At 38.4% G+C, this 26,041-nt stretch overlaps 2 protein-coding genes across 11 annotated transcripts in view; both read right to left on the bottom strand.

Moving 5' to 3' along the window:
* Positions 1–18,200, bottom strand: part of LOC113051387 (rho GTPase-activating protein 6-like) — a 30,756-nt gene extending 12,556 nt beyond the window's left edge. For 2 of the 4 annotated variants that reach the window (XM_026215098.1, XM_026215095.1), the window contains exons 1-3: positions 17,707–18,200; positions 4,470–4,626; positions 1,515–1,583 (exon numbers count right to left, since the gene is read on the bottom strand). In XM_026215098.1, coding sequence (XP_026070883.1) covers positions 1,515–1,583; positions 4,470–4,626; positions 17,707–17,799 — 319 coding nt within the window. In that variant the 5' untranslated portion in view covers positions 17,800–18,200. Of the gene's footprint in view, positions 1–1,514; positions 1,584–4,469; positions 4,627–8,802; positions 9,012–17,706 lie in introns of those variants that run through there. The other 2 variants (XM_026215096.1, XM_026215097.1) reach the window with 2 other exon arrangements.
* A 1,868-nt stretch (positions 18,201–20,068) lies between these two features.
* Positions 20,069–26,041, bottom strand: part of LOC113051386 (NHS-like protein 2) — an 80,700-nt gene continuing 74,727 nt past the window's right edge. For all 7 annotated transcript variants that reach the window (XM_026215086.1, XM_026215087.1, XM_026215089.1 and 4 more), the window contains 3 exons: positions 23,509–26,004; positions 23,273–23,420; positions 20,069–22,783 (listed from right to left, as the gene is read on the bottom strand). In XM_026215086.1, the coding sequence (XP_026070871.1) occupies positions 22,462–22,783; positions 23,273–23,420; positions 23,509–26,004 (2,966 nt within the window). In that variant the 3' untranslated portion in view covers positions 20,069–22,461. The remainder of the gene's footprint in view (positions 22,784–23,272; positions 23,421–23,508; positions 26,005–26,041) is intronic.

The raw sequence follows: 26,041 nt of genomic DNA, 5'->3' as shown, positions 1-26,041 counted from the left end.
GGAAACTATACGTGGTTACATGGGTACCTGTCAAAACAGCCATTCTGACATATTTTTTTGTGAGAACTTAATTTGGTCCTCGGATGCTGTCCCAGATGCGGCTTTTTTGTGTGTGTCTGTGCACACAGAAACGATCTATCACAGCGCACGAGTACTGCATTGAAATCTCTTTCAAGTTGTCTCACGCTTGAATGGCTTAAAACACTTCAACGTTTCAACTGACAAGACTTAAAACATGTCAGAATGATACACTTTTTTTGAGGCAGCAGCAATAGCCCAATCGTTCAGATAGGAATAAGATTTGTGTAATGCAAATATGTCTAAAAGGTTTGACATAACAATAAGATGTTACATGAATGATATTGTATGAAGCGTTTATTTACATCACGTTGCACCTCGCTTTATGAAAACATGTTTGGGATACCAAAGATCATCAAAACTTTGAGATTTAGATGGTTTGATGTCGGATGTTCATCCAGAAATTGTTATATTACTTCACTGGCCATTGGAGCAAACCAACCCCTATGACATCACACGCTGAAAACAAAACGTCCTTTTTTCATTGAAGTTGTTACATTAATCATGTTTGTTATATATGTTTTTAATCAAAGTGGAAATAATGTAAACTTGGCTGACTACTTCACTTCCACATTAAATGATTCTACAAAAAGACAAAAACAAAGTTGAATACAAAATACAAAGAAAACAATGCATATGCATTCACAGGGATACACACATTGTCTTGCCTAATAAAGTTTTAAAGCTGTGTGTCTTAAAGGCCTGTGGGATTTGCAAGAACTGACACACCAAATAGTCCTGTCAACCAGAGTCAGAGGATCCACAGAGGGAACAGCCATTTATAGTCTACCATTACTGTCCACCAGCATCACCAAAGAATGACGTTTGTAGCATGGTAGTAAATATTAAACAATGACGTCATGAAGAAGTTGACAAATATAAGTTGGCATTTGGATGAAATTTGAAATGCAGTTTCACTATCATTTGTTTGTAGTTTAAAATAATCTAAAAGCAAATACTTAAAGACCTGCCATTTAAGTCTCTATGTTTTATGGGTTGTTTGTTTAACAAAGATTACAAGACTGCATGAGCTCAGGAACACTGTCTGAAAAACATGGTGCACTTAAAGACAATCCGATTTTTTCCATAATGCAGCATATTTAAAAGTAAAATGCGATAATCAACAAGAATAATGTAGAAAAGTGTTAGTCTTGAGAAGTGAGCATTATGTACTAGAATGGAGCCAGAATGATTTGCTAATGCAGTGCCATAGCTACATAGCTGATGGTAGACCTTGGCAAAAAGAATAGAAAGGCACTTTAGAGGAAGATCAAGCTATTCTTTTATCATAAAAAAAAAATATCACAAAGACAAACCATGTTTTCTTTGGATTTTCTTTTGTGAGACATTACAATGTTTAAACCATTGCCTTTCTAGTCATTTACACACAGGGTGCATGAGATTTATTTGAAAAATGACATAAAAGCATATCTTACCTCGCTCTTTCTTTTCTTTTGAGAAGGAGTCAAACTTTCTCCGCAGTGATTTCCTCCTTTTACGAATCTCTGGAGATAAAAAAAGAAAAACAAAGATTGAAGAAAAAAATGGATTATGGTTGCTTTTGTGTAGACACCTATATAAAATTATATATAAATAATTACACAAAATATAATTTCTACAAATATGATGTTATTTAAATGCACTACTGTTCATAAGTTTGGGGTCTAATTTATTTTTTGTTCTTGAAAATCTCTTATGCTTGCCAAAGCTTGATATATTTGATCAAAAATCTAATAAATGCAAGTAAAATAAGTGATATTGTCAACTGCTATAACAACTTTAAATAACTTGTATTAATAATTTGCAATATTTTTAAGATGTAAATTATTTCTGAAGGCAAATCTGCATTTTTCACTGAAAGCAGTGCAACATGATCCGTCAGAAATCATTCTAATATTAAATTTTAAATCATTGTGTTGATTTAATGCTCCAGTAACACTTATTATTATTATTCTGAAAACAGCTGTGCAGCTTAATATTTTTGTGGAAACCATGATGCATTTTTCTTTATACTTTAATGAACAATTAAATACATCGAAATAGATTTTTTTTTGTATTCACTGTTCACTGTAACTTCTAATCAATTTAAATTGTCTTGCCAAATAAAAGTATTCGTTTCTTAAAATAAATAAATAACTTACCCAAACTTTTAAACAGTATTGTATACAAATGTAAATCTTATGCTTAAAACACGTAATATAGGCAGTGGCACATAACACCTACACTGATGCATGTAACAACAAGTCTTCCATTCCCCAAAATAAAATGTGTTCCGTGTAGATGGCTGATATTAAAGTGATATCTCCATGAATCAGCAGAGAGCTGGCAAAGCAAACACTTTAGCACTATATAAAACCTATATTAGTGGAGGCTGTGATTAAGACCAAATTAGAAGCAGAAACATTTCCCACATACAGTAGATAACCAACCACAATTATCCTTCATTTATTGTTGTAAAGAGTATTCTTTCCATATTTGCAGCTAAACTAAAACACATTTTGTCTGTGTGTTTTCATAACTCTGATGTACCTGTACTCTGTCTATAAGGACCCTCAAGAGAACAGTAAAAATGTGATGAATAGCTGTTCCCTTTACGAGGTTCAAACTTCCCCCACAGTGGTGCAATGTTTTGAGCTCAAACCAACAGACGTGTTTACACTCAAACCTCTTCCTGTCTGTGAGTGCTGCTAATTTGGTTCCATTTTTTATGCCTTTAACTTACAGATATACTTTTACTGGTTTGAATCAGAAGAGGTCTGAGTTATTGAGCTGAGGGGAAAAGGGTTTAAAAGATGCTCTGCTAAGATGTCCAGAGAGATAGAGAAAACGAAAGGGGTTTGTAGCACATCCAGAGGGGCTTTAGGTTGGGCTCATATTACCATGGCTGCAGGAAATGAGAGTTTATTTCCATGGAAACTGCCCCCTACCCTCCCCACATCATGGGTTAAAGCCCCCCATCAGCTCCCATCAGAGAGAAGATGATTGGGGGAATGAACAGAGAGCATGCTGAGATATACGCCTGATTCAGGATAAATAATCCCTTCCGGCCAAAGCAGATATTGAAAACAAAGTAAAGAAGCCACTTTTATTAAAGCAAGAGACTAAAACAAAACCATGACAACAACAGCTTCAGGCTGCATGCATAAAGATTAGAAACCACAATATTACAGACAAAATGCTAAATGTTTAAAGTGCTTAACTTATAAATAACCACAAACACACCAGAAAATAACCAAAGCCAAACAGCGAGGTCGGTCACTCATGACATGCTTTTCAGATTCTCTTAAATGCATTTCACAAAGTTCCATTTAACTCTCCAAAGGACGTTCATCTTCCCCCAAAAATAGCTGCCAAACACGTCGATGACAATTCCAAGAGGAGCGGCTGAGTAAACCACCAGGCTGAATCTGACAGATTTCTCCTTTGGGAGGAAAAGTGTTCCGTAAATATTCCCTTAAATTGTGGTGGCTGCTTCCCCATGGGTCGGATAAAGTGGCGGCCGAGGTCTTCTCACCGATGAGTGACCGGTTGAAAACTCCACTATAGAGAACAGAGGATGACCTTTTCTGATCTGATCATGTGGAGCTGCTTGTACGTGCTGGGAATACCACTTCCCATCCATAGTGGGACATAAGGAGACTCTCACATGATAACAAAATGCCATCTCACATTATCAAATAATCAACAGCGGTGGTTTTGTTCATTATTACTGTTTATTTAATAATATATGGGAACTCTCCAATAAACTGATTTTGCTTCTTGACCAAAACTGTTCATTGTACAAATCCACACGAAACGTCTTTAAAACCAAATATTGAAATGCATTATGAAATATATGAGTCCAGTGAATTGCAAAGGCTCAACGATGTTGCAAATGGCATAAACGGCAGCAGAAAGCAAACACATGAAACCAACACTGGGCTTAATTGTATTGGTTTATATTTCACACAGTTCTGTTCTTGGATTTCAGGGATAATATCATGTCACACAATCTTTCCAAGCTGGCGTTCGCCTAATTTGGCCACTTCCACCAAGCGACGGATGAACTTGTTTTTGGAGACACAGTCTTTGGCGTCAACGACAAAAGATATGTCTATAATATGGAGAGATAAGTCTATTTATAACTATGCCAGATCTCATAAACCTCACTTTCACCTCTCAGCAGTCTTATCTGGTAGATTTACTATCAGAAATCCCTCTGAAATCCCTATGAATTCACCGTGTGTAATGTCATATCTGCATGGGTTTCTTGGGAATTCGATAAGCATCTGTCTGAAATAATCATATCTAGACTGTGACTAAAGCAATGTATAACATAGTATTTCAATCTATGCACCTCTTCTGTCATGCATGATTACCAGCCATCACAAAACAAGATGTTTGGAATGTACCTCTAGGGATGCTGATCTTAAAATCCAGGTCTCTTCTTTCCAAATGGTAAAGGGCCACCTCCTGCAGACGTGTCCTCTCCAGCTCCGAGAGGCTTTGGATGGAAACAGGCTGCAGCCTCACGCTCTGCCCCAGCATAGTGGCCCACGTATAGTCACCCTGCGAAACAGACAGACAGAAAAATAAAGCAGAAATGAAACAGTGAACACATTACTTTCGGTCTCAGCATGCTTTTTGCAGGGTTTGGTTGCGGCCGAGCTCGAACACACCTGTTTGTCATTTTAAAGGGAAGCTGATTCATGTGTGTTTGGTCAGAGTTGGAATTCTGCAGCCAGGCGTATCGCCAAGAGCAGGATTTACCCTGCTGAAATTGATATACTGCTGTTAAAGTGCTTTGCACACCTCTTACAAACCAACCATCAAATATTGTGCAGGAAAAGCTGGGGTTAAAAGGAGTGAAATCACTTCCAGCAGTCTTTAAGAGAGGTTTTTAGACATTCATAGTTTTAGATATTTCTCCCTAATAGGAACACGTCTGGATAAACATGCCCTATAAGACCCTGTCTGGGGTTACTAAAAACACAAAAAGCCTAAAGGTCAAAGTGCTTAAAACATGCTATGTGAGCAAAACCCTATTTGAGCTTCTCGGTTTAATTTGGAATCAAGGACGGCTACTTTTAGATTTGGCAGCAGCATTGTATTGAGTAAACGTACAGCTAGTGGATATTTTGTATTTATTTTTTAACCTAATATAATTCCTCTGACAGCATACATCCTGTGTGTATTCATATGCGTTGGCACATCTGATGTGATGACAATGAACTGAAACTGAAAACCAACTGAAAGCCAAAGCAGTTACAGAAAGGAAATTCGCTGCCGATCAGCCACAGTGCTTATTTGAATACAGCTAGAATAACAAATCAAAACATAATGTCTTGTCCTCTTTAACTGAACGATGTTGCCATGAAAGTATACATATCTAGTTTTTAAAGTACACTTAAATTGTTAAAGTTCAAATCAAAACTTTGAAACTATGCCTTCGAAAACAATCAAGAAGTGACTGAACTCTGATTCTCTGGTTATATAGCTCCAGTCATTCACTGTTTAAACAAACGTTTGAGTTTCTCAGTCTCACCGGGGTTTACTTGAAAGCAGGAGTGTGTAAAGTTATTATTGAAAATTCATATTCAAACAATGTGCATGAATGAGGCATTTTTACAATGGGACTGTAAACATGCCTTAATGTCTTACAGGATCTTTCAGACGTAAGATTTAAGTGATGTTCTTCCAAGAAGAAAAACACATACTGTGAAAAAACTACTGTGGCTGCGATTTCTGGGTGGCAGGATGAGAGAGGCCTCAGGCCAATGCAAGTCTTTTTCCTTTTCCCATCCTCCCTAACTCTATTTCATATGCCCTTCTTTCTCACATACAAAACAAAAAAAGTGAAGGTCAGAACTGAAGGGAAGAACAAAACACAAACACATGTAGCATTACGCCATACTTCAAAGCCCCCTGAAACCAAAACACCCATCATTCATCAGGAGTATTGTGCTCATTTACTGGACACCAAGGCTTGTGTGAGAAACACTTGCCTTCATGAAAGCAAACACTCATGACAAATTATCCTATCCAAAAAATCCAATTTGACGTATTAGTCTTGTGTTAATGTCTCAAATTACGAAGGATAATTTTTTTTTTTTTTGAATGTATACTGTTGAATTTTTTTGAATGTATACTGTATGTTATTGTTCAAGCTAAATGAAGTACATGCTGGTAATGACCATGATCGTTAATTTAATCCTAAACTAATTGTACAGTATATCAGCTCAGGAAAAACACAATGATCCACTTTTCTCTGTGCAAAAATGCTCATTCTCAAGAATAGTGAGAGTACCATTACTTTCACTCTGACCAAAAAACCTATAGTCACAAAAGCGCCCTTAAAATGTTCAGCAGATGCTGTTCATAAAATATACGAAACCTCTAACCCCCAATAATCAAACCCTAACCCGAGCACATCTTCAGATACCAGAGGGAGGAGACCAGAAATAGTTTAGTGTGCTATTAGCAGAAAGCTCTGTCGGTCCATAAAAAGACCAAGACCTACACACATATTTACACAAATAATCATCATCCTATTACGACTTTTTAACCGCAATTCTGACCTTTTTATATCTCAATCACAATTATGAGCAATTACCAGTCACTGGCTATTGCTGAGTGTATATTGTGCTGAAACAATGTTCCTGTAATGGCAGAAATGTATTTGACAGGGAAAATAACAGAATGCTACAACACGTCCATGTGTAAATCAGGTTCTTGCATTCATGTCTGAGACAAATAATCCAAGTGCAGACATACCTGAGTGCACGACAAGACCCAGATAAAAACATCAGAGGTCCATAAATCTTGTTGCAAGACCGCTGGAGTACTAGAACAACAGTTTTGCGAAACTACTTCACTTCACTTTGAAGGGATTTTCTTAGCCATTCAGAGCAAACAATAGCTTATTCCTTAAAAAGTCTTCCTCGGCCCACGCTCTTCTTTCCTTTCAGAATTCTTGTCCGATTTCCACTTCATATACTCCTTGAGCTCTGACCATATTTGTCTCCTGATCCTTGAAACCTGGCTCATGGTCCCTCATGAGAACTTTGTTATAAATACTTCTATTTAGAAACATGCTGATAGTTCCCAGATGCCCCTTTTAAATAATTCCCAAGTGCATGTATAACAGTTTATCCAGTAACAATCCTGGTCTTCCTATCAAAGGAACACAATCAGATAATTCTTGGGACGATAATGAGTATTATATGCATATATCAGTGATCAACTTCTATTGTTTATTCAGGCTCCACTACATCTGGTGAGCATTTACATTTGTGGCTTGTTTTGGTGCACCTGGATGCATGTGTATGTCAGCGCATAATAAAGGGAACATAAACAGCTAAGCGTCCATACAATGGAAAGTTACAGAGAACCTCTCTGCTCTTTGAGCAACACTCCAAACTGTCCGGACTGATCTCTCTGCACATTGAGAGAAAAATGAGAGAAAATAAAATAGCAGCAGTCAGCCCTTCTGAATTATCCATTTAAGCTATACTGTGTCAAAGAACAAAAACAAAAAAGGCAAAGCCGATATCTGCTCACACAGTGGATGAGCTCTAAGCTACAAAAACAAAACAATTAGACGACCTCAGACAGTCGTAGCATCAAAAGAAACCCACAGGTTTTGAACAAGGGCTCTTTTCACTTCTCAGACTGATTTAGGCTGCCAGCACCCCTCCACTGCATCCTGTAAAGTGTGTATCATTTTCTAAAGGAAGTCCCCTCGGAGCAAGATACTCAATTTATCATTCTGTGTGTAATGCTGGTGGCCTAATCAGTAGTTATATTTATATACCTGATGGGATAAAGTCAACAAAAGAAGACTCAATCCCAAAGAATTTGAAGTCTGTTTTATGTTTTAAAGCCATTGAAACTGACATGAAAAAATGTTAAACACCTCTTCAAAGGAAGTCGAGTCTCATAAACAGGCACAATGCTCTTGTTTTTGTGAGAAAAAGGGGACTGCTGTATCTCTGCTAAGATTTGTGTCCTACAGAAGGATGTCACAGAATCAGCCTTAGCTAAATAAATATGTAAAAACATAAGGCAAAGCAAAACAGACACTCTTTTTAAATAAGTGTCAGTGACAAATTAGGTAGTCTGAGATCATTATAATAATAATAATATTAAAATCTATCGTTTTGGTAAAAGTTAGATTTGTCTGGAAATGTGATCTTTGTGATTTTTAATTCATGATATTTTTCACAAAAACGTTATGATTTAATCACAAGTGAGGTACCAATCAAGTACGAAATAGTAAAATACTTTGCACTTTGAATGCCAGTGTACACAAGTTTAAACACATTTTTCGTAGTAATAAAATGTATTTTTTACAAAATATAAAATTTCAGTTTTACTCCGTACACATTTATTTAAAGAAAAGACATATTGACCCTGAAATACAGTCAATTCAATACTTTGAATTGTAAAAAAATAAAAAATAAATAAAATAAAATAAAAAAAATGAAATTCAGATTTAGCCACACTCAGATTACAAAGACAAAATGCACTATACACCATCTCAAACAAACACATGTGGCAATCATAAACACTGTCAGTAATGCTATTCCCCAAGCATTTACTGTTTATCATTGCATTTACATACTCACTGAATATATTCAACACGTTCATTATAGTCTCAGACTGTAAAAAACTGCAGCCACAATAAAGCAGAAACTTTTCTCACTGAATATGTAAATGGACTCACACACACACCCTTCACTCTACCTGCAGACTGGGAGATGGGCAGTGTGTATGACAGAAACACACACTCTGTGAATATGAGCAGTGTCCTCAGACTCTTCAGACAGGTACAGCCAATCCGACCCGAGCATGAGACAGACAGACAGAAGCAGAGAAGGATAAAGAGCGCGAGAGAGGTCTGTCCTCTCCATCTGCCATGTACTCGTGTAAATCAGAGTGCAGCCTGAGGGTTGCCAAGAGCAAACCTCACATAAACACTCAGAGCAGAGGGGGAGGAGCCTGAAACTGATGCAGCAGGGCTTTGAACGAGTTCCTCTGTCAGACTGTCACTCATCAGCACCATAATAAACACCTGAGACGCACCGTCCTCCCTTCCCTCGCTTCCTACTCCTCATTCCTTCTCTGTGTATTCATAAGTTCGTTCCTGTTGAAAGCCTGTCCTCTTCACAGAAATGAAAACAATAGCAGGACAAAGGAAAAATTGAAGAGCATGATAATGAAGAAAGGGGGAGACAGTGACAGCAGGAAAGGAAAGGAAAAGAAGGAAAAAATGAGAAATGAGAAATGCGAGGGCTTCAGGCAGAAGGTGTAGAGTTACTTAAACCTAAACACACACGCTATACATTCATAAACTAGCTGCCTCGTGTTGAGCACGTACACATGAAGTTTGACCTTTCAACTCTGTGCTGACCTCACAGATCTAAATTGTATCTGTTACCCAGATTTCATGATACTGTAAGAGTCTTTGTGCTCCGTGTGTTCTAAACTGGGAATAGTGTGGGGTAAGTTCAAAAAGTCTGACACTACATTGCCATTTCAAATCCAGATAAATATTACCATTCAAAAGTTTGGGCTATTTCTTTCTTTCTTGTTCGGCTGTTTTAGAAGTAGTTTTTGGTTTTTATATTTAAAGTCTTTAATACTCTTCAAGGTTACATTGAATAAAATTAGAGTAAACACAGTAATGTTGTGACTATTAATAGTAACTATTTAGAATTATTTATTTTAAAATAATATTTATTCCTGTGATGCATTTTCAGCAACATTACTCAGCATTGCTGGAAACTGGTATTACTGAGGGCATCTCTTTTTGTTATGCATTCAGAGTTATTATTGAAAACTCATATTCAAACAATGTGCATAAATGAGACATTTTATTATGGAACTTTAAACATTCCTTAATGTTTTACAGGATCTTTCAGATGTAAGATTTAAGAGATGTTCCAAGAAAAAAACTACTGTGGCTGCGATTTCTGGGTGGCAGGATGAGAGAGGCCTCAGGCCAATGCAAGTCTTTTTCCTTCTCTCCTCCTCCCTACCTCTAAGCCTTCTCTTTCTCACATACACTGTCCCTGCTTTTAAAACAAAAAATTCTTCAGTGTGACCTGATCCTTCAGAAATCACTCTGATATGATGATTTGCTGCTCAAGAAACATTTATTATTATCAATGTTGAAAAAAAAGTTGTACTGCTTAAAATGTTTGTGGAAACTGATACATTTTGTCAAGATTTTTTTTTTTTTTTAAGAATAGAAAGTCTAAAAGAGCAGCATTTATTTGAGATAGAAATCTTTTGTAAATGTCTTTATTGTCATATTTTATGCATTCTTTGATCCATCCTTGCTGAATTAATATTTAAATGTAATTAAAAAATGGTTTGTTTCTATTAAAGCTCAAGATGATTCTCAAATCATGCTGGATGACGTGATGATCGGGCGCTCGTGTCAGCTCAAGTGTCAGGAGAGTTATGCACCAGTTTGTTTTGAAGAGGCACCTGTGGCAGTTCTGACTTTAGTTCTTAGCATGAGAGTGGGAACAGAACAGTTAGTCTAGTACTGGAGATTTTGTGTAACTTGCAAAGAGACCTGGGTTAAAATCCTAAACTTATAATATTACTGTTTTAAATTAACCAAACGGTTTGAATGGGCAAGGTGCTTCTTCATGCATGCTAATCACCAAGAAACTGTCAAATTCAATGCAACATAATTTGCAATCATTTGAATAACAGTTCGAAATACAAGTATTTTCACTAGTGGCACCTGTGTTGTGCGTGGGTGAGAGTATAGTTGTGATGTTTGTTTGGTCCGTGCCTGATGGCTCAGCAAATGATCCTATTAAAGTACTTCTGTGCAGCTCGCTGACAGACTGACAGATAGAGCTCATTGGCAAGGAGCTCCTTGATAGCGGCACTGTTAGTAGCATCCGGAGTAGTCTTTATTCAACCTGGGACACAAAACCTAAGGAAGTACCCGACAAGCACAAGGGAACTGTTATAGACAAACGTGGCCCTAGAACAAGTGGCCATTGTTTGGCCCTTGGCCTGGTTAGCATGAAGCATTAAATCTCATAACTACACTCTTAAAAATAAAGGTTCCAAAACATGATAAAACATAGGGTTTTCACATCAATGCCATAGAAGAACCATTTTTGGTTCCCCAAAGAACCTTTCAGTGAGCAGTTCTTAAAATAATAATAATAATAATAGAATCTTAATGTAAAGAAAATTTCAATAACCTAAATAAACTTTTTCCACTATAAAGTACCCTTTGTGCAAAGGAAAGTTTCCATGGATGTTAATGGCCCCAAATCGTAAAAATAAAGAGCTTTTATTTTTGAGAGTGTACACCATCTCTTTGGATTGATGTTCATTACGAAGTATCTGTGTATTCTGATGGAATAACATTTTTACTAGCAAAATATAAATCACATAAAGTTAAATAATAGATGATGACAGTGACAGATTTCTGGATGATATTTGACAGTCCTGTGCTAGCTTAGCAAGTGCTATGCCAACAGATAGCTTTTCTCCAGGTATCCTGGACCTCTTTGACCTCAAATATCTACAGTGCCACCAATGGTAGACCTATTTTTTCAGGCTGATAAATGTGCGGCTCTGAATAATGCGTTTGGAATGTGGTGTGAGGCTGTGTGCGGTATGTCTTGGATTTGCCATTAATTTACCATCTGCAGGGTTTGGATGTGCTTGAGCTCTCTGGAGATTCTTCCATCTCCATCAGGGATGGAAATCCAGTCCAGATGTCTTCATCACTTATACCATCCATCCACAATCATACTGTTTTCACAACATCACGACTGCCAAAAGAGCCTTCATCATTTTAGAAGGGTGCTGTACAAAAGCCCTTTTTGGCTGATTTTAGGGAGGACTGTGTAAGATTCAGGAAACATTCATCCTCAGTGACGTGCTTCAATAAAAAAAAACAGTAACATTTCATTTTGATTTCTGTTTATATATGAGATCTAATAAATCATTGGCAGTAACACACCATGAAAATCTTTGGACTCTCATTCTCACTGAAAAAACAAAAACACAGTGATGACTGTCCCAGTGGTTTTCCATACACATGAGAATGTTCATATCCGGCCATTAAAACAGAAGTGCACCTCAGTTTCATCTGTTTGACCTCTGACCCTGACATCAAGGATGCTCTCTTCCTGTTTTGGCCGTAGCATAGTGCTTTTAGGTGAATATGATCATATGACCCTGATACAGGATGGACAGGGACAGGAACAGGAACAGACCTGTCCCAAAAGAGTGGACAGGAGTAAAATCCAGTGTGTGCAGGTTTGATGCGGATGCTCAGATTGATGCAGGAAGACTGACACATACTACATTTAGACTTTTCCATGACATCTGATTTTAAAAGTCTGATTTGTCACTTAATGCTGGTAAGTCAGTTCATAATAAAGCTATTGGTTATCATGCCTCTGTTTAGTGTTATTATTGGAAACTGACTATAATTTAAGCTATAGACTGCACTGCCCACTACAGGTCAAAGTTGGCAAGTTCTTTAAACTTTCTCTGGCACTTAAAATAAACAATATAAGTATATACTGTGTCTTTTTTTTTTTTTAAGTATACCTTTACATCTCCAGCACAATAAAACCTGACTTTTATTCTTAATCAGGACATGACATTCACCTGTTCTACTACCCTCATACTTTTCTCAGTACGCATCATTTCCTCAGCAGATTTCCTCAAAGCTCTGTCTAAACATGCTGAGGAGGGAAAATGTAATGATGACTAGCAATGGTTCACGTTGCAGTACAATCATAGACAGGGGAAATGATAACATGTTTAAGTGCTCCGATTGCTGCTGGTACAGTGTTTATTTTTTCTTAAAATGAGAAGCTGCGTATCGGCAGATAGTGGAGAGAGACCGAAAGAGAGAAACAGAGAGAACAGCGAATATCTGAAGTAATGCTCAGGTTCCACGTAACTCAATGATGTTATGGGTTGATGTGATACTCTTTATTAATGCTATACTGCCTGATTCAACCTGACCATAATCAACAATCATGCTACTGTACATATTAATATAGAACTGCTGAACAATCCATAATAAATATATCCACACTAAAATCGAACTAGTTGTCAAGTAACTATTATGTCAAGTCATCTGAGCAGACATTATAGCTTTCTGCACATCACAGTCAATCGGAAACAATCTAGCACAATGTTATACATCTATAATATCTAAAAGCTTGAGAAAACAGAGCTTCTGCAATGTTTAATTTTCATTAAAATGGAAGAATCCATTTTTAGTATTGCATACATGTGCTCAATTTTCAAGGCTGCATTCAATTCATTAAGTGACAGTTAAGAAATGTGTGATATTACTGAAGATTTCTGGAAATTCAGCTTTGCCATCACAGAAATAAATTATATATTAAAATAGAAAACAGTTATTTGTAACTGTACTTAAATTTCACAATATTACTGACTTTAATTTATTTTTGGTCAAATAATGCAGCCATGGTAAGCAAAAAAAATTTTTTTCAGAAACAAAAAAAATATTGGAATGGAAATGTCTCTCTTTAGATAACTTTTATTCTTAGTAAGTAACACAAAGTGACACTTATTCAAATTTGAATAGCGCAGCAGTACAAAAGAAAATATCAATTGCGTCATAACAGTTAATCAAAAATCCAAGGTGTGTGTGGGCCCGTTTGGTATCATTTCATCTTCCAGGAGGACAGACTGCATAACATGAGTCATAACTTGTCTTATTTCCTTTTCCTTTTATCCTTTCAATCCTCTTATCTTTTCTAGGCCTTATTATAACATCAGTCCGTTCTTCAAAATATCCCTAGAGGTCATGGAGAGGAAATGCCATTTACAAAAACATTAGCAAAAGATGCCACGCTTCCCTAAACAGGACATTCTCCACCCATCGGCACAGCTCTCTACTGCTCTGCTCCATCATGCTGAAGAAACTTCCACTGACTGACATCCACAATATATATTATACCAGAGTATGCTTCAGGTGGTGCTAGTGTTTCTCCCCAAACAATAAATAACAGAAAGCACCATAACCTTTTTGTCACTGTGAAGTGTACATTTTACCTCAAGGTCATCACATGTAACAACTGAAATTAAATTTGCGCTAATCTGATCTAACATTTAGCCCTATAACATAACATAAGCACAAGCAAATGGAGCCAAATATATCTGTTCGTCTTGTAACAGATGTATTCATGTCACGTGGATGACCAGTCCTTCCAAACAGACAGAAATAGCAATCAGTCTTTGCATTTGGGACAGACATCATAACAATACTGCTAAAGGCTGCAATCACTATATAGCCTTGATCGGCACACTCTGCTTTGTTATTGATCAGTCAATCGATCACCTATGGCAATTTACACATGCCTACTCTTGTAATACTGTAATTCTGATTGTTAGATACATGTTGGTTGACTGCACTCCTTTTATGCATGAAATCAACTCTTGACCCCTGGACCCACATATTCTAGTGTCAGTTGACTTCCATTATTGCTCATCTCTGCTGGTCAAGTAAATTCAATCCTAGCCAATCCAAATTCAAACACATAAAATGATTCCCTTTTAGCTTGCAGAGGCTTGTGACATGAGATGGTGACACATTGTTTGAAGATCAACTTTAACAAAAAGAAGATTGAATTTGCTTTGTGGTTTAAAATTATGCACATAATAATGGTCTATAAAAACTCCCTTTGTCTGTCAGGTCTGAAACTTCAAATACATGCAACCAAATGACTGTGAACTCTCAAGAGCATAAGGAGTTTATAGTCCTTCTGGCAACGTTTGACTTGTGTGTGATGCAACTCTTAGACGTCTTAGGCCACTCTCATCAAATTCCATGTCACAGAGAAGATTTAAGCGCTAATTCTCTAATGAAGGCAAGACTTTTGAACACTCACATTCCACAGAATGGCCTTTCCACAAATCCCCCAGATCATAAAGTAGTATTATTTCCAATTAAAATCATTGTTAAGGCCATTGGTGCCCTTCAGTAGACCTCACATCACTCAGTGGGCATACCTTTCAATGGGCTTGACCACGGAATGTATCAGGAAGAGGAGAGGAAGAGGAAGCTCTCTCATGCTCATCAGTCATATGATAAAAACCTTTCAACTGGAAATGTTTTGAATCGTGTGATTGCTCACTGAGGAAACTGGTGACAAGCTTTGAAGTATAAAGTGAAGATGTAGCGTGCAATAGCAGGTCTTCCGTTTTGTGACTTGCATCAGTTGTTAACTGGATCTGAATGTGAGCTTGCAGTCAGTTGTATTAAAAAATTGGAAACCTGGCATACATCACCAAAGAGAAGCTAAGGTTGAGTTATAATAATTAAAAATAAATAAAGGTGGAAAGAAATTAAAACATGAAACTTGAACTCTCCCGCCAGCATTAGCGTTAAAATGAATTTTGATCTGCCACTCTGGATATTCATGATCATAAATGTTGAAAATAATTCCTTGAAGTGACCATAGTATAGACCTTTACTTAAAAAGCTGACTGTTGTTTAGAACTTTGTCCACTTCTTTCGGTACATTTCAATTGTGCATAAAAACACCCATAGACATTTGGCAACCATCTCAATATATACTGAACTGTCAGATCTGTTTCAGTGCATCATTACATTACACTGCAAAGCTGTGACACCAGGAAATAAAAGAGAAGGTCTATGCTCTCTTTGCTTGTATAATTCACACTCGTGTCTTTGTTAATATTTATCCTTTTCTTTGTGGATTACCATGAGCCTTGTGATAATGACATGAAATTGATAAGCAAGCATGCCCAAAATAATATGACAAGTAGAACAAATGGATTTCCCTCCTCATATTTCACTAGGATCTTCTTCAATATAGAGATAAAGTTAGTGAAAATGTAATAGATATATTACACCTGTCAGATGTGTCCTAAAAAAGTTTATGGAGCCCTTGCATCCTCTTTCGTCAATGGACCTCTCTTGTATCTGTGAAACTAAACCTTGTAATGTGACCCAGATAGAGTTCAGCTGTCCTATGTAAGAAACTGTGAGCTTTAATAGTGTTTTCTTGCTACTTTTTTAAGGTTCACGACACAGGGAGACAATCTAATCCTCAACTGCCTGCTCCAATCCTTCCAACACCCAGAGGTTTTCCAATGTTCCAGCACATATTTCACTTTTTTTCCCCACACAGCTGGCAAAAGTTTCCCAGCATTACCCCGGTTGGCCATATGCATTTATTAAGTTTGACACCTCTATAAAACATAATGTGCAGATGATAAGCCTCTCATTGATCAAGTACTGATATAAGAGATAGATCTGTTTCGCTTGACTAACACTGCAGGAATGTGCAGTGCCAGAGAACGACGCTTATCATGATCCAGAGGTATGTGGAAGCTGGTGGCCCTGTTTTGTCTCCTCTGAGAATAGACCCTTGCATGTTTTACTAATGCTAATGAACAGATACTAAAAGCTCTTTACAATGCAATGCCAAAAGTGATTTCTTTTTCTTCCAGAACAACTACAGTACGTCATGAGAAATGCAGTGGGACACGGTGCACAAATTAGCGCAGATGTTTACAGTAATGCTGGTTTTGCACCTGTCCTTTTTCTGCTAACGAATGCTGATGGCTATCTGCAAACAGCTGACCGCAGGATACAATAGAAGGGGGACCCCTTCCCCCACACTCACAGCATATGGTCTTCATTATATTGCACACTGTCCAAGATGTTGGCCAATCCATCAAATCTTCGTACTTTTCCACTGCGCACTGTTTTGAAGCATGAAAGCAACTTCCTAATCTATTTCTACTAAGGCTTTTACCACCAAGAGCAACAAAATGTTCGGATCAGCTGATGCAAATCCTGAGATTTCAGTAAGTGTGAAGTCTATAGTATATTGGCTCATTAGCTCATGTGACTTCCAGTGGGTTTAATAAAATTTGCACTGTTCGGATTGGCTTGACCCGATGGATGTAGAACCTATTAAATCAACCTTAAGAAACAAAGCAGTCATTCTGAATTGAACACCCTTCTTAAATTTCATCACATGTCATTAAGCAGGAACCATTCGTGTGAATTGCAGGGACAGATCTTGTGGAGCAATTTGGGGTTAAACGTCCAGCACAACAGTGTCAGGACTGTCTACTCTTTTAGTCCGCAGGGCATCCACATCCAGAGCTGAACCTGCAATCTCTGCATCACAAACCACAATCATCATTAGTGCACACGGGCTACATATATATAGAAGAAGATATATATATGTATATATATCAGTTTTCAAAAATCGCTCCTATGAAGATCAACTTCTGGATCATACAGCCTATTTTATAGCATGTTTACCCATACTGATGACCCCAAAACAGGTGATACTAATACTGGTTTATGCTGATGTTTTTAATAATTAACATTTGCTGCCATATCTAGAGAAAAATGAAGAGAGAGAAAAGAATATTTCAGTTGCGCAACCCAAATGTAGGTTGATTACCACATGGTTTAGAACATGTGTTAGTAAAATATAAATACTGTGCACAGACTGCAACAGAGTAACTTTAGTTTACACTTCTTCTTTAATATGTAAATCATTACGTGCAGGGAATCATACAGTTTGAGTCTGTTCACATTTGCATAGAGCTGTAGGTATTTCCCCTACTCACCACATAGTAGAACTGCATGTCCTGCCGAACAGGGTCCTCAGGCAGCAGGACTGAAGATGCGGTTTTATCCGATCCCATGGAGAAAAAAACCATAACGCTTCCTGGGCAGACACTCAGATCAGGTGAAAACAGACAAAAATAACAAAGTAGATCCCCCTTGTTTTCATCAGTCAAACTCTGGATGGAGGGAGTCAGTCCATCTGTGCAACAGCTCCTGTTTCTGGGCCGCTGGTAAGAGGTTCAGTGTCAGTGCTTCCTCTGCGTCTGTGTATCTGAGAAGTGATAGCAGCTCTTCCTGTGAAGGGGTGCTCTCTGAGTATGTCTGTGTGCACTCCAGCTGATAAAGTGCGAGTCCTTACACGCAACTCAGTGCAGCCTCTGCTGTGGTCCTTGCCTGTCAACAACAGGAAATGTAGCACTGGCAGCTCAGAGTTTGACAAGCTCACAGCCTTCACTGTGATGCAGCACCAGGAAGCACTGGGAATGCATTAGCATGGGCTGTGCCGGTGGATGGGATCAGGTCTCGCTTTCCCTCCCATTCCCACCTCCTTAACTGCGCATGACATAAAACAAAGATCTGAAAGTTCAAGTCGGTTCAAGTATGGCTAACTTTTATCTTGATAGTAATTGCAGTATGATAACTGAACTTTGCTCCATGACGTTTTTGATCTGACAAAAATACTATACCAAGCAGTATGCACACTTAATCACACATGCAAAGAATCTTGAGAAATCATTGTTGACATCTCAACATTTCATTAACCCAATCCTGTTTCTTATATCACATTTACTAAATTCATATTACTGTACTGTCAAATAGATTGCAAGACTCATGCTCAAAGTCCTGTGTGAAGGCATTTAATAAATATCACAAATACAAATAATGTTTGTCTATATATATATATATATATATATATATATATATATATATATATATATATATATATATATATATATATATATATATATATATATATATATATATATATATATATATATATATAATCCTCTCACTCGTTTAATTTTTACTTAAACAACTTTTTCTTTGATCATCTCAAAAATATCTGAAAATTCCAAGATGTTCATCCAAAAAAAAAATATATGTGATAATTTCAGGGATTCTGGTTAAAAGTTTGGGGTTATTTTTTCGGGGGAAGTCGTGACTAATGGTTAGAGGGTTGGACTCCCAATCGAAGGGTTGTGGGTTCTAGTCTCGGGCCGGATGGAAATGTGGGTGGGGGGGAGTGCATGAACAGCTCTCTCTCCACCTTCAATACCACGACTTAGGTGCCCTTGAGCAAGGACTTGAACCCCCAACTGTTCCCCAGGCGCTGCAGCATAAATGGCTGCCCACTGCTCTGTGTGTCTGTCTGTGTGTGTTAGAATTGATACAGCATTGAATTTATGCATAAGATTTCTATTTCAAAGAATCTTCTAAGAATCCTGTTTTAAAAAAAAAAAATCTAATAAATATAGCCTTGGTGAACTTCTTTCAAAAACATTACGTTAATAAACCCCTACTTCTGAACGGTCGTCTAACTCAACATTTGACAAATAAATAAAATAAATAAATAAATAAATAATAATAATAATAATTTGTTTTGACCTTTTGTTATTGCACACGATGGCCTCGTGGATGAAAAATCATTTTCCAGTAGCAGCGAAAACAGGTGTTTACGCAAGTGCTCCGGTGGTTGTGGTTACTATGATGGTGAGCGCTAGAAGTTTGATAAACAGCAGAAATGGAGGGTTCAAATAAAATCACAAGGGGGCAATATTGCTCAAAATTATCATAATGAGAGCGATTTCATACGTTTGTTGTGGAATTACTATTGTTTGTGTGGTTTAATGATAAAAGAAATACCTTTTAAATATGAAGAGTTTTGTAGAAAGTAGAAAAACAACACCACAACTGCGAAGGACTGTTATGCAAGAAAAATAATTTATTTTAACGATATACCTTTAACCACATAGGCAAGACATATTTAAACTGATCAGAGATCTCACAGCAACCGTCATTTCTCCTGGAGGGTGAGGTGTATAATATGCACATTTTAAAATATGTCTTTCCAAGGAAAAAATAACAAAAATATAATTCTCATTATTGTCTTGTCTTCCCACCCTGTCTTTCTTTTATTCCCAATGAACAAGGGCAATACGGAATTTTTAAAGCTTTTTCCATTCTGTCAATCTGTCAAAGGACCTTTGTGCTAGACTACTAAACTCAGTCTCAACTTTCATGTAAAAATATGACAAATATTGTAATCTTTTATTTGGGAGTTGTCAACTTGTGGTGTTAAGACTTTATTAAAGTTGTTGGTTAAGCTTGACAGCAACCAGATGGTTATGAACTTATTCCGGACTCCCTTTTTCTCCACATTTGACTCTTCTGTGTTCTGAAATTAGATTCAGAATGAATACATATTGTGTGGGGAAAGAGAAAATGGCTAGTGAAACTTGGTTTTGTTTTGTTTTTTGTTTACTGATTAAAATGTGATTAACTTGTGATTATAATGTATATGTCTCGCCAATGGATACCTGTCTTCGTCTCTTTCTTAATTGATGCACAGGGCTTCTAACAGTCCAGTAAGGTATGTTTCTTGAGTTCTATTTAGTTTTGCCCATATTACCAGCTCCTTCCACTGTCCTTCTCTCTCTTTTACTTGTACCTGTGAGCATACTGTTGACATTGATAGGGTTAAGCACAGAGTACACAAGAGTAGTGATAAATATTATAGTAAATCCTTTAAAACTTCTACGGAAGTGTAATACCAAGGCATTTAAAAACACAGAGGCTTCACGCCAGAGTACAAGGCAAATAAACACTGGTTTTAAAACTTTTTTCATTCACTTAATATTTAAAACAAGTGTCACACACTATTTTAATGTGGTGGTATTCTGTCTCTTTTTTCATATTATGCTTTTCATATTGTCGGAATGCCTGAACGACTAGTCTGAACAGATGAAAATCAAGAAAAGATCCACATCTCCATCTTGTTCCAGACTTAGAACAGATTTTTGCCAAGCACTTCCTCTCCTGGACTGCCGAGGGCGCTCCGGCTCAATAGCACCAGGTTTCTGTCCACTGTCTGATTGGGAGCCAGAAGAACAGTCACATGAGGAAAGGGAGTTTCATAAGGAATGGTCAGAAGAAGCACTCTTTGAAGTCTCAGTCTCTGTGCTTGACTAATGTAAATCCTCTGTCTGCAGTAGTCTCCAAAATATTCCCTTAATGTAGGATGATGGTGAGTTTACCACAGATGACCTGCTCAAAGAGTGAATTACCACATTTGATCAAAGCCTGCAATATCTTTGTGCATTCAAATGTCGATCTACAATCTGGTGTTGCAGTTACATGGAGGGCAACCATTAAAAAATATTTTCTACTGTTTTTTTTTTCCCGTCAAAAATGTAATCTAAATATAATACTGTTGAGCTCTGCCTCTGATGCATAGTCTGAAATGGACATAAAGTGAGAAGCTTTGCACTTGGATTTGAATGATCCACTGTCTTGCCAGATGATCTGGAATTGTGGTCATATGTGCTGTGTAGTTTTTCTGGAAAAAATATTGTGGAGGCAAGAATGAGAGATATATGTCTTCTTTTGCCATCCATAGGCCTCAGTAAATCTCCTGCCTGATAATTTGTGTGTTGAGTGAATTGTCTGTGTAGAGAATATACACTTGGACCATTAGCCGTTATGGTATTTCCTGAGAGATTTGACACAATGGACAGCCAGAACATACCAGTGAGCCACTGGTAACACTTACTGGACCCTCTTCTGTAGTCTAGTGTCCACCCATTAGACTATCACTTTCCGTGCTATTCCCTCATGTTGTATTGTCCATACATTTCCTTTTCAAAGGTGTGTTTTGTCTATGACGATTTTGATTTGTTGTTTACACTTCTGGCAGTGTGGGAAGATCTCTAGATGTGGGTTCAGGTGTATTGCATGATGATGGTTTAATTTGGCCACTTCAATCGCTTGTGTGCTGTGAGCTTATAAAATAATAGGCCGTTTCCCAAGAATAGTCACAGATATGGACAGCTTTGTGTCTGTTGTGTCTTTGATCAAGCAGTTACATTTTCTTATACAGTGTTTATATCTTATACTTTTTTTTAAAGGTTAAAATAAACTCAAGAAGACATTTATATGGCATTTCATACTTTTTTTTTTCAAAAACAAAACAAAGAAGAAAAAAAAACAAAGGAAAATAACAAATATAGCTTTTTGTCTTGTAAACTAGTTCTTGTACTGGTGAAAGTGCTTAATTTTAAGGGATACCAGACATTTCTTACAACTTTGTGGAATGTTTCCTTCTCGTATCATACACTCCTCTCTCTGTCTGAGTTTGTGCACTCTATTAAAACATGATTATCCTACTAAGACACTTTCTTGTTCACCACTGAAATGGGCAGAGCAGGCTTTGGCCACAAATAATAGTCTGAAAATATTTCTTGATGTGGGTTTCCATTCAAGAGTCTCATCATCGCATTCATATTTCCAGGATAGCCGATTTCAATGCCAGAATTTTATATTAGTGGTGGGCTCAGTTTCGTTTAATACTGACTATACTCCACAAAAATTGTACATCATCAGAGTATGATCCCCTTGTCTGAAAGCAAAAACTCAAACAAAACACTTAAATTCCTTCTGCATGAGGTCTTTGTAAATTAAACCGTTCAGATGGGCAGTGGAGTGCAACAGAAAACCAGCCATATTGAAATCCAACATGTGGTTCTCTACAAGTGGAATCACTGGTCCTGTGGAGCTGGTTTTGGTGTGTTCATTGCACTCTCATCTGGCTGTGACTGAGAGAACTCAGTGACTCGTCGTGCCAAGGGGTTTGTGCTCTTCAGCAACTCCATGGCAGAAACTCGGGTCCCGCTGCTGGCTTTGCTGCTTCTCTTCTGGAGAAGTGCCATAAAGTTCTCATTTCTTGAGCTTGACCTAAGAGTGGTCCCAAGGCCCAGAGTTTGGAAATCTGTGCTGCTGCTTTTCACAGGTGATACCAGACACTGCCTGTTTCCAAAAGAATCTGCTGGTTCCTTGCGACCAAGAACTTTCCTCTTTGACCTAAGGAAAGTAGAATAATAAAAATGTTGTGTAACCGTTTACACCAGGTTTCCTCAAATCTGGACTTGGAGGGCCACTCCCTGCAGAGTTTAGCTCCAACCCTAATTAAAGACACCTAAAGAGTTACTGATTTGAACTGAACTCTGCAGGGCATTGGCCCTTCACTCACATACAGTGCACTATATCCTAATGATACACTACTTGATATGTTTGATTATAATGATGTGACAGTTTAAGAGGGCTGGCTAATTGTGTTTCTGAAATATCTCCCTCTCTCTCTCTCTCTCTCTCTCTCTCTCTCTCTCTCTCTCTCTCTCTCTATATATATATATATATATATATATATGTTTATTTATTAAGAAGACACAGTCCTTGATATCCAGTACCAGACCATGCCATCATATGTATTCTTGATGCCAATTTACACCAATTTTGTTCAGAGAGAAATAGCTAAAGGAATCAGTATGAATGCTAAACTGTAAATTTTACCTGTGTATGATGGTAAAGAGGTCCTCAGTTGTGTGAGTTGTGGGTGTGTGAACAAAAACATCATCATCTGTTTCCTCTGTAATATGTAGTTCGGTCTTGTCATCAGCAGAATTGTTCTCTTCCATTATTTCTGTTTCTGCATAAGTTTCTGTGGGGCAGCATAAAAGAACATATATGAAACCCCAACACAACATTCTGCCTAAACATCTTAAAAGAAAATGTAAACAAAGTTTAACCTGTTACTGTCTCTGCTGGAGGTGTCACTCTTTCCGTAATTTGATGACAATCTGAATCTTTTGAACTGTTCTCTTCAACTACCACATCATTCTCTTGATTTCCAGAGGTCTCGTAACTTTCAGAATTTTTATTGTTTCCATCAAAATTTTCCCTTGCAGGATCATCTTGATCTTCACCTTGAAGCAAATCTCCCTCAATGTCAGATGCTATTGGAACTGTAGGTGATTGGGAGATGTTGTCAGAAAGTGGAGCGTGTCTTTCTGCCCCGCCACTGGTATGAGTGCTTGGAGAGGGCAGAAGAAAAACATTGGGTTTTTTCGGCACTGGAGGAGGTACCTTAGGCTTCCTTTTGTCTAATTCTGCTAAACAGGATATTGTCATTCTACTTGGCAGGGTTTTACTTTTATCCTCACTTTCTGGGCTACTTGGGGATGGAGGATCATCTTCAATAGGAATCCCATACTCCAGATCAAACTCAGGGAGAGGAGGTACATGGCTGTGGAGTGGCTCTTGTGGGGCTATTACAGATGTGGTGATTGATGACTGAGCTGGTCTCTTAGGTTTGGGCTTTCTCACAACCATATAGATGTTCCCCACAGGCATGGGTCGGTCCACAGGTGAAGATGGAGGAGATTCATATGCCAGAGGGGATGAGGAGGGAGATTTAAGCATCAAGCTCATGGGCCGTTTAGGCAGAGGTGGCTTCACTGCAACGGGAGGCTTTGATTGTTTTGTGTTCAAGGGAATAATAGGAGGGCTGAGATCTCGACTTTGCTCTTCCTCTATAATGTCAGAAGAGCCATCAGGACTGTCCTCAAGTTCTGAGCGGCTAACTGAACGAAGTCGGATGTTTCGCAAGTCTGTTGTTGTAACCATAGGCAGTGAAGACTGACTAGGGCTCAGTTTACATGGTTTGTTGGCTGTAGATGTGTCAGAGTGGCGTCTGCTGGCCTTCGTCTTGGGTTTGACAGAGGACAGATCCAGCTGAGAGGTTGCAGGTAGTTCAAATGAAAGACGCGAACGTGATTTATCCTTTGCAGAAGCTGGGAGAGAAGATTTACGCTCTGGAATCTTTGGCCGCATCTTGCAGCCAACTGGAGAAGGTCCAGTGATGAATGTGTTTGATATAGTCGGGGTTGGAGTTTCAGACTGGCTTGAGTAGCCACTGGATGGGGACATGAGACATGGGGGCTTGAAAGGGGATACCTTGGTCTCAGCCTCGATTGAGAGCTGGGATGGAGATGTTGCTCGTGACGTTGAGGGTGAATTTAGGGATTCTGAGCTGCCCCGCACCTTCATGCACTCAATAACTGTGGTACCTGTGGCTGTGCTTGAACCTGACAGTGAGTGGTAGGGATCATTGTTGGACTTCCACTCGTTAAGCTGCCAGTGAGGAGAAAACCCAAGCTCTGTTTCCCTGTCGGCAGGCTGAGAAATATCAGAGGATGTCTCCAAGCTACTGTGGGCTTGATCTGAGTCGTCCTCAGGTTTGGCAATTAGGAATTCAGGCTGGAATGAATCTTGAATATGGTAATCTCGGGGGATGAAGAGACTTTTGGGTCTGCCATCTCTGAAATGCCCTTCACTGTGGTAGGAGCCCATTCCTCCAACCTCTGATAGATTTTTCATCAGGGATACACTACGTACTGGAGGTGGTGGCTTTTTCTTAGATTTCTTTAGTGAGATGCTGCGTGATCGGGACCTCAGTCGACCATCCAGAAGGAAGTCTGAACCTGTGGTCACGGAAACATTATCAGTGCTCATGCTATCCTCTGAGCTGTTGCTTGGATATAACAGGGCATAACTCTCAACCTCTGAAACAACAGGGATGGCCTCACCTGGGGAACATATATTATCTGCTGAACAAAATGATCCAGAGTCTGTTGGTGTTGAAAGTGAACGTTCACGGAACCTGAAAACATTGGACCGGGCTGATCTCTTCTCCTGCTCACAATTGTTTTTTCCTGTGCCTGCAGTGGAAGCTGTCCCCTCTATGTCATTCCCTTTCCCTACAGGGACACAACCCCCTTGTGTGGACACTGTATACACCCGGTGTCCACATGGTTCTGAGATGGAGGTGAAAGAGCTGGAATGTGACCCTGAGCTCATGGAGAGGCCTGAACTGGTCTGGGATGGACAGATTAAACCACCTCCTTCACCTTTAGGTGTTATCATTCCAGTTTTAGATACTGGTTGCTTGGAAGCAGGGCTGGTAACCAAGGCATAGTTGTAAGAGTCATTCCAGGAAGGAGAGAAAGTAGAACCTTTTGGGCCATTCCATGAGGGGTTTGGGCATATCAGAGTGGCATGTTCCATCATGCCTGATGGGGTCTTTGGGGATGGGGGAACACTGTACTCCAGGTCACTATGGGTCTTCCGAAGTGGAATATGCTGTTGGCCTGTGTTCTCGGTAGTTGGCTCCAACGATCTGGGTTGAGAGGATCCAGGGGAACAGGCACCTTGTATTAGATCAACAGCAAGAATTTTGCTGTCACCTAAAGACAAAATAGTTTTTAAATAGAGTTTAAAACA

Source organism: Carassius auratus, chromosome 32 (assembly GCF_003368295.1).
Source record: "Carassius auratus strain Wakin chromosome 32, ASM336829v1, whole genome shotgun sequence".
NCBI classification, from domain to species: Eukaryota; Metazoa; Chordata; class Actinopteri; order Cypriniformes; family Cyprinidae; genus Carassius; species Carassius auratus.
This window is presented reverse-complemented; position numbering and strand designations above follow the sequence as displayed.